Source organism: Lutra lutra, chromosome 14, assembly GCF_902655055.1.
Source record: "Lutra lutra chromosome 14, mLutLut1.2, whole genome shotgun sequence".
Taxonomy (NCBI): Eukaryota; Metazoa; Chordata; class Mammalia; order Carnivora; family Mustelidae; genus Lutra; species Lutra lutra.
Genome location: NC_062291.1, coordinates 46,142,867 through 46,150,989, shown reverse-complemented (window position 1 = coordinate 46,150,989; position 8,123 = coordinate 46,142,867). Strand labels below are relative to the sequence as shown.

General features: G+C 47.1%; 2 protein-coding genes and 1 long non-coding RNA gene across 4 annotated transcripts in view; 2 read left to right on the top strand and 1 right to left on the bottom strand.

The window, feature by feature from the left end:
- The first annotated feature begins 335 nt into the window (after positions 1-335).
- Positions 336-2,142, top strand: LOC125084607 (uncharacterized). The gene is made up of 3 exons (XR_007122653.1): positions 336-357; positions 1,273-1,399; positions 1,829-2,142. It is a non-coding gene; the product is annotated as an uncharacterized LOC125084607 (long non-coding RNA).
- A 2,113-nt stretch (positions 2,143-4,255) lies between these two features.
- On the bottom strand, positions 4,256-7,249 carry LOC125084380 (translation initiation factor IF-2-like). The gene is made up of 3 exons (XM_047701615.1): positions 7,211-7,249; positions 6,194-6,805; positions 4,256-5,649 (listed from the first exon to the last, which is right to left on the bottom strand). The coding sequence occupies exons 1-3, from the start codon at positions 7,247-7,249 to the stop codon at positions 5,557-5,559; spliced, it is 744 nt and encodes a 247-aa protein (XP_047557571.1). The 3' UTR covers positions 4,256-5,556.
- WAPL (WAPL cohesin release factor) overlaps positions 6,690-8,123 on the top strand; it is an 88,484-nt gene continuing 87,050 nt past the window's right edge. For both annotated transcript variants that reach the window (XM_047702123.1, XM_047702122.1), the window contains exon 1: positions 6,690-7,123. The gene's annotated coding sequence lies outside the window, so the exon portion shown is untranslated. The remainder of the gene's footprint in view (positions 7,124-8,123) is intronic.

Sequence of the window (8,123 nt, the reverse complement as noted above, 5' to 3'; positions counted from 1 at the left end):
GTAAGCCCTCGGCAACCACCAACTGCTACAGCGTTGCCTTTTGCAAAACATCATATAGTACATGGACTTTTCAAACTGGCTTTCTCTTAGTAATATGGATTTATGGTTCTTATATGTCTTTTTGTGGCTTAATAGGTCATTTCTTTCAGTAAGCCTTTTATTTATTTATTTATTTATTTATTTATTTATTTATTTATTATTTATTTGTCAGAGAGAGAGCACAAGCAAGGGAACAATAGGCAGTGAGAGAAGCCAAGCAAGGAGCCAGAAGCCTGACTCGGGACTCTGCCAGGACCCTGGGATCATGACCTTAACTGAAGGCAGACACTAACCAACTGAGCCACACAGGCATCCTCGGTAAGCCTTTTAAAAAAATCTTTTCCTTTGGTAAATATTTGCTGAAATTCTGTATCAGTACTGTCTGATAGAAATATAATCAAGGGGGTACCTGGGGGGCTCAGTCAGTTAAGTGTCTTCCTTCAGCTCAGGTCATGATCCCGGAGTCCTGGAATCAAGTCCTGCATCAGACTCCCTGCTCAGTGGAGAGCCTGCTTCCTCCTCTGCCTGCTGCTCCCCCGGTTTGTTCTCCCTCTCTCTCATTCTCGCCCTTGATGTATCTCAAATAAATACATAAAATCTTAAAAAAAAAAAGAAGAATTATGGTCAAGGTTACAAACTTGCTTTTCTAGTAGCCACTTTAAAAAAGGCAAAAAGAAGCACATAAAATTAATTTTGATAACATATTCTATTTGATATATTCAAAATATTATCATTTCAGTATTTAGTCAGGGTAAAAATTATGGAGATACTTTTTTTTTTTTTTAAGATTTTTATTTATTTATTTGACAGAGTTCACAAGTAGTCAGAGAGGCAGACAGAGAGAGAGGAGGAAGCAGGCTCCCCGCTGAGCAGAGAGCCTGATTCCAGGACTCTGGGATCATGACTTGAGCCTAAGGCAGAGGCTTTAACCCACTGAGCCACCCAGGCGCCCCTATGGAGATACTTTTATTCTTTTTTTGTACTAAGCCTTTTAGTACAAAATTCAGTGTGTTATATTATTTTATTTTTAAAGATCTTATTTATTTGAGAGAGACAGAGAGAGAGGGAACACAAGCAGGGGTAGTGGGTAAGGGAGAAGCAGGCTTCCCACCGAGCAGGGAGCCCAATGCAATGAGTGGCTTGATCCCAGGATCCTGGGATCATGACCCGGGCTGAAGGCAGATGCCTAAGGACTGAGCCACCCAGGCACCCCAGTGTGTATTATATTTTCAGCACATCTCTACTTGGACTGGCCACATTTTCAGTGCTCAGTGGACATGAAGCAGAACAGAGCAGTACTGTGTTGGGTACTGAGGACATACAGAAGGGGACAAAATGGACAAGGCCTCTGTACTTACATGTAAGGACAGTCTAGTATGGGAAACCCATAACAAAGAAGTAAACAAATTATTTTGGAGAGTGATGTATTAGTCTGTGGTATTATAGACTGAGCTAGTTTGCCGGGGTAGTCAGGAAGGCTTTTCTGAGGCTGAGAACCAAAGGAGGGGTCATTAACCATCAATTATCTATTGCCACAATAATGCAGTGTAACAACCCACTCCAAAATGCAGAGGCTTAACATAATAACTATTTATTATTGTTCATGAGTCTAAAGTCATCTGGGCAGTTGGTCTGGCCCCAGGTGGGCTCACACAGGCATCTGTGGGCAGCTGCAGGTCGGGTAGGTGGCTATGCTAATCCTGGCTTGGCTTGCATGTTTGGGGTCTGCTGGCTGTTGACTGGTGTACGATGACCTCAGCTCTTTTCCATGTGGCTTCTCCTCCTCCAGCAGGCTAGCCCAGGCCTGCTCTCCTTGTGGAGGCAGGGATCCAAGAAAGAATGTGGAATCATTCAAGTTTTCGTAAGACTCAAGCTCAGAGCTTTATCTCTTCTGCCATGTTCTTTGGGCCAACCCAAGTTACAAGTTACAGCCCAGATTCTTCCAGGAGCTGCAAAGTCACACTACAAAAGGTGTGCATACAGGGAGGGATGGAAAATTCAGGTGATTTTTGTGATTGATCTTCTGTATTACTTAAAAAGCTTTCAATTCCACCAGGAAGTTATAAAAAAAATTCCAAATTTCTATGTGCCCAATAAAATATACTGAAAATATAAAAATGAAGATAGTTTTTTTATTTTTATTTTTTATTATTTTACCATGAAAAAAAATAGGGAAAGGGGATATGGAGTGCTTGGCTGGCAGGGTGAGGGATTTAACTAAAATAGCACAGTTAGGGTAGGCACTACTGAGGAGACACCTGAGTGGAGGCCTAAGAGGTGAGTGAGTGAGTCAGGTGCTTATCTCCAGGACAAGTCGAGGGAACAGAGGCCTGAAGGCAGGAGCTGGTTTGGCAGGTTCTAGCAGTAGATAGAGGCAGGCTTGGTAAGGTGGGAAGGGATAGGAGTATTGGAGCCCAATCACCCATGGCTTTATAGGCCACAAGATGATTTTGGGTTTTACTCTTGATGATGGGAAGCCCCAGGAGGGTTTCTGTTGGGCGGGGGGTGGATACCATAGAGCATTAGGGGTGAGGGGCCCAGGGGAAAGTGGCTGTTTGGAGATGAGGGTCAGGTAGCCAGAGCTTTAGAGGTTGCTGGGTACCAATCCTTGTTAGGCAGTATGTCCCCAGGGAATTCGCCTTGCTTTGCCTTTCAACTACCTAGACAGCAGCTTATTCCCCAAAGGATGTCACCATCTCTGGAGAACATATTCCAATTATGCTGGAAAACAAGGTAATTGTGATTATAGTAATATTCATCTTCTCAATTCTCAGAATGAAAACCTATCCAAAGCAAGAACAAAAGGTAACTACAGAAAGCATTCTTCCCCCACTTGGGAAAACCCAAGCAACTCTTTATGCTGCTACCAGTTATAGGAAACTATTGTCAGTTTCAAGTCTCTTTCCTTTCACGATACAATCTTACATGAAAGAAGGAAATAAATGGGGAGCATTTAAATAAGTATTTGTTGAGCACCTACTGTGTGCTACACACTCTTCTATGTGCTAAGGTTTTAGCAGGAGATAATAATCCCTCCCCTCATAGGGAAGATAAATATATAATATAAACACAAAAACATGTGATATACTAGATGAGATAAATGCCCTGAAGAAAAATAAAGTAGAAATAATGAACATTTTTGGACTGGGGTGTTACAATATTACAATTTATTTTTAATTTTTATTTTTTTAAAGACTTATTTATTTGAGAGCTCAAGCAGACAGAGGCACAGAGGGAGAGGGAGGAGTAGGTTCCTCCGCTGAGCAGGGAGCCTGGCGGTGGTGGGAGGGTTGGGGGTGCAGTGGGTGCTGAATCCCAAGACCTGGGGATCTTGACCAGAGCCCAAGGCAGATGCTTAACCTAACCAACTGAGCCACACATGCACCCTAGGTATTATAATTTAAGTAAAATAGGCTGGGGTGGGGGTGGGAATAGACTAACTGAAAAGAGAGAAGGGTTGGGGAGTGTCAGGGAGGTAAGGGCAGGGCCTGGCCCTCATCTTGTAGGGCACTATAACACACCACTACAATGTGCAAGCATATGATTTATAATTTTATTCCCCATCCTAAGATAAGGAAAAATTTCCTGTAACCAATGTAGTAATTTCTGACTTCTAGTTCTCTGAATTCTGTAAATTGGGATACATTTTATTACCCATTATCAGAAAAAGATTACACAGCTCTATTTAGCAACTCTAGTTCTGATAATTCCTGTGCTTGGGCTAGAACAAAGACACAACAGTGACAGGACAGATTCTTCTAGTAGTTTTCTTTGCAGGATTTTCTTTTTTCCGCTGAAGCAAAGTACTAGTCCACCTGAATGGAGCTCCCTAAAGGCCCAGTCTGAACTTCCTCCAGGAGGGGCTCTAGAATAGGCAGTCTTTAGTGTGAGGCACTAAAGGAGGAGAGCAGAGAGCCCCAGCACAGCTCTGTTCGGGATTAACGTACTAAGCTTCCACATACTAAACGCACATGCACTGTTTTCCACTTTTCAAATCCTGTACCATTTTCTACTAGATTCAACAGTATTTGTAAGTAATAATGGGTATCCAATGTTTCAGAAAATGTTTGGGGACAGCTGGGTGGCTCAGTTGGTTGAGCATCTGCTTTCAGCTCAGGTCATGATCCTGGGGTCCTGGGATGGAGCCCCGCATGGGGGCGAGTGGGGTGGTGGTCCTTGCTCAGCAGGGAGCCTGCTTGTCCCTCTGCCTGCCACTTCCTCAGCTTGTGTACTCTCTTGCTGACAAATAAATCTTAAAAAAAAAAAAAAGGAAAATGTATGACTTCCTCATTAGTTACCATACCTTGAGCAAATGCCAACCTCTCAATTTCCTCACCTGTAAAACAGGGATAACAAGCAGGGATGCAAATGAAGAGCCTGGCATCATATCTGTTGTATAATAGGTTCTCAATGGTCTCTTCCTTCCTTCCCCCATCTTAACAAAAAAGATTAGAGTTTAGATATACCTATAGGTATCCTTGAAAAAAATAGGCTTGTCCACCTTTACTGTGTGGACCAGTTACCTGGGGAATCCTGTTAAAAGCACCAATTCTGATTCAGTGGAGTTGGGGACAGGAATTCTGTATTCCCAACAAGCTTCCAGATTATGCCATGCTGCTGACCTGGGATCACTCTTTGAGTGGCAAGAATTTAATGCTACGCAAACACAGTTACTGCACAAAAAGCCCCTAAATGGGTTCCATGGATTGTCTCTGTCTATAAAAAATTAACTCTTCTACTTAAGCCTCATGTGGAGTCACCGACCCAGCCAAGTAACCAGGCCAGGTCATAAAGAATACATCCTTTGGTCCAGGAGGGTTCACAGCACCACTTCTGCAGGAAGATCCTGCAATTGTCTCTCCACCACTTTCGGCTTTTTGATCTTAGCCTTTGCCTCTCAAGATAATTACCCCTTAATTAGCACCCACCACTCTGTCATCTAAATAATTATAGTAAGTGCAGCTAGCACCTCTGCTCTGCTCGCAATCTCTAAACAAACTGATAAAATAAGATCCTATGTTGATTTTTTTAAAAAAGACAAAACTGACCCAAATACAAGTCATGCACATACTGTCCACAGTGGAATACGCAGACCTGTTATAACTTCCAGTCACAAAGGCTATCAAAAGTTGATTTATTTTGAAACAATCAAGAGAAAGTACTGTTGTGATATTTGGGAAATTGTAAATGTCAGAATATAAATTTTGTAAGCAGTATTGCAAAAGTCTAACAAGTCAGCCTGCTAAAATCCACCTTAACTTCCCATTGGGAAGGGCTGCAGAATTTCTGAACTTTTTTTTTTTTTCTTTATTCGGAGTTTCCTGAATATATCGGAGGAATTTGGTAACTTCTGGGTGCATTTAAAGCAAATTATCCTTTTGTGGAAGAAGGGGCGGGGTTTTCACTAGAACCAATTAGTTTTCTAATTTCCCAGGTGTATCTCCATTAACCACCCACCCAACAACAGGGCTGTCCGGGCCAGATGAATCACGTACCTCTTAACACAAACTGATTGCTCTATTTTTTAGAATGCTGTTTTCCCACTGAAGCTTTAAGAAAAAGACAGAAAACCCCCAAATTTCCAACTTTCTGAATAGGTAATACATTGATCTGGAAAAAGAACCCAAACAGCACAAAAGAGCGTACAGTGTAAATAACACTTTCCCCCTTTTATCTCCCACCTCCCTGTCCTCCCCAGAGGCAATCACTGGTTCATTGCTCTAAACTTTGCATTATGGAAAATTTCAGAAACATTAGAGAGCCTGGAATAATGAGCCCTTGTGTTCGTATCACGCAACAACGGAAAAACACCCCGTTGGTTTGTTTTATTCCCCTTCGCCCGGTATTTGTAGAAGTTACTTTCAAGTAAATACCCGGCTCGAAATCATTTTACCCATCAAAACTTCAGTCTTTTTTTTTTTTTTTTTGTTCTTACATAACCACGTTATTGTTATCACACCCAACATGGTTAACGATAATTCCTTAGTATCAGTCAGTATTCTCGGGGTCACTTTTAACGGGTGCGGGAGAGACCCGAGAACTATGAACGTACGGGCCGAGGAGTCGGAGGGGGAGCATTTAAGGGCTGGAGCCGACAGCACTCGCGGCGTTACGTGCCCAGCGCTCCAGGCTTCCCGGTTCCCGCAGTCGTTACCTGCGCTGGGCCAGCATCCGCCAGGCCGGGCTGAGGGCGGTTCCGAGCCGCCAGCTCCCCACCTCCCCGCTCCCGGGCCGCGGCCCCAGCAGGCCTGGCGCAGCTGCACAACCCATCCTCCCTAGACACCGGAGTGTCCCTGGGGGGGAAACGATTGACACAGCTGCCTGCACTGAGTCCCCGGCCCTCCCCCGCAGCACCTGGGTCTCCCGGCGGGGCCGGGAGCTGAAAGTGGCTCCCGAGCCCGGGCAGGTCAGACCCGTCACGACCGTTCCTCCCGCCACCCGCTCCCGCGCCCCGCTCCTGAGTATAGGGACCTCGCGGACCGGGACTACAACTCCCGTCGGGCGCCGCGGCCGGACCAATGGCGGGCGCCGGAGCATGCGGGGAGCGGCGCCTGCGCGGCGGTTTGAGTAAGCTGCCGCGCGATTGGCTGTGGGGTCGGACGGCCGCGCGGGGCCTGTGGGAAGCGGAGTGACGGAGCGAGCGGCTGTTGGAGGAAGGAGGTGGGGGCCGGGAGCGCAAATGGCGTTGAGATGGTTCAGGGCCCTGTTCAAACTCCAGCGCTGACCATTCACCGGCGGAAGCGGCGGCGCAGGAGGCGGCGGCGGCCTAGCGGGGGCACGTAGCGAGCTCTGGTACCGGCTCCAGCGGCGGCGGCGGCCAGGGAGGCCTAGGCCCGGGCCCGGCCGGCGGCGCTCAAGGCGGGGAGGGAAGTTGCGGTGCCGCCGCTCCTCCCCCCTCCTCCACCGGGTTTCCTATTTACCCAGAGCGGAGTCGCGGGTTCTGACGGTGGCGGAGCCCCTTGCCTCTCTTCGCGCACAAGCCGCCCCTGTTCTCCCGCGCGGGGCTCCCGCGCCCGTCCGTGGGCCGTTGGGAGCAGGAGAGGCGGAGGCGGCCCGAGGCCAAAGCACCCGCCAGGCGCCGAGGGTAAGTGAGGTCTCGGGCGGCTGCCTAGGCCCGGAGCGAGTCAGGGAGGGTGGGGGAGGTAGGGGTCTGGAAGTCTCGCTGTCTCACCCACACAGCCTCTGAGGAAGTTGGGCAGGGAAACGACATGAGGAACTCTCTTTTTCCTCTCTTATTTTTCCTTTTTCTGAGTTCCTTCCGGGCGGCTTCTGATTTACTTCCCTCCCCAAGCGCGGTCAAGTGCGTTGGTTTCAGCCCTGAGTCCTTCGCCGTCTTTTCTCCGCCCCTGGCCGCCACCGAGGCCTTACACTGCCTTGGGGATTCGGTGGCAGAGGCTTCCGGGGCGTCGGAAGCTACATCCCGTTCCTGGCGGTGGGGGTGGGGAGGAGAAAAGTTGCGTGAGCTTCCAGCCGGAGGGGGCCGCCCTCCCAGCTACCTCCCGGTGCACCGACCGCCCCCAGGTGAGGATTTCTGGGTGGTTAGCTTCGCCCTTTCCGGCTTTCACTTCTTAGTGGAAGCCTCTAAGCCCTTGGGGATCCTAAAGACGCTGCACTTGGTTGAGGGTTAACTGTGAGGACTTTTCATCCCAGCGCACTTTCCTGAAAATTCGACCTGGCTTTGGGCAGAAGCAAGGGCCCAACGACCGAAAAAGACTTAGTTGTGAATCATTCTTTCCTTTTTCGTTAGGAAAGTCGTTGGAGTTTGAAACCTGAACAAGACAGCCTGTGTACTTGAGATATTCTTAAAATATAATGTCAACTGTGTCTGCACACTTACTTGAATTGAACCTACTTTACACCCTAGGCGTAGATAATGCCATCACAGTTGTCTGTTTAGTGGCTTTTCCAAAAAGCCATGGAAAACTCTAAAGGAAGTCAAAAGTAGGTGGTATTATGTAATGAGCACCCGTGTATTAATCGTTCAGATTCAATAGTTATTCTTAACCAAATGTTTCTCATCTACATGCTTTCTGTTCCACATTCTTTAAAGCTAGAGATTTGCTGACGTTATTTCAGTAGTATTT

Excerpts from the sequence above, each read along its gene's own strand:
- LOC125084380 (XM_047701615.1), bottom strand. The coding sequence starts at position 7,249 with ATGTCGTTTCCCTGCCCAACTTCCTCAGAGGCTGTGTGG. Across the intron at positions 6,806-7,210 it reads CTTCCTCAGAGGCTGTGTGG|GCCGCCGCCGCCTCCTGCGC; the intron begins GTGAGACAGCGA and ends TGCCCCCGCTAG. Across the intron at positions 5,650-6,193 it reads CGGATGCTGGCCCAGCGCAG|ATCAATGTATTACCTATTCA; the intron begins GTAACGACTGCG and ends TTCTTTTTCCAG.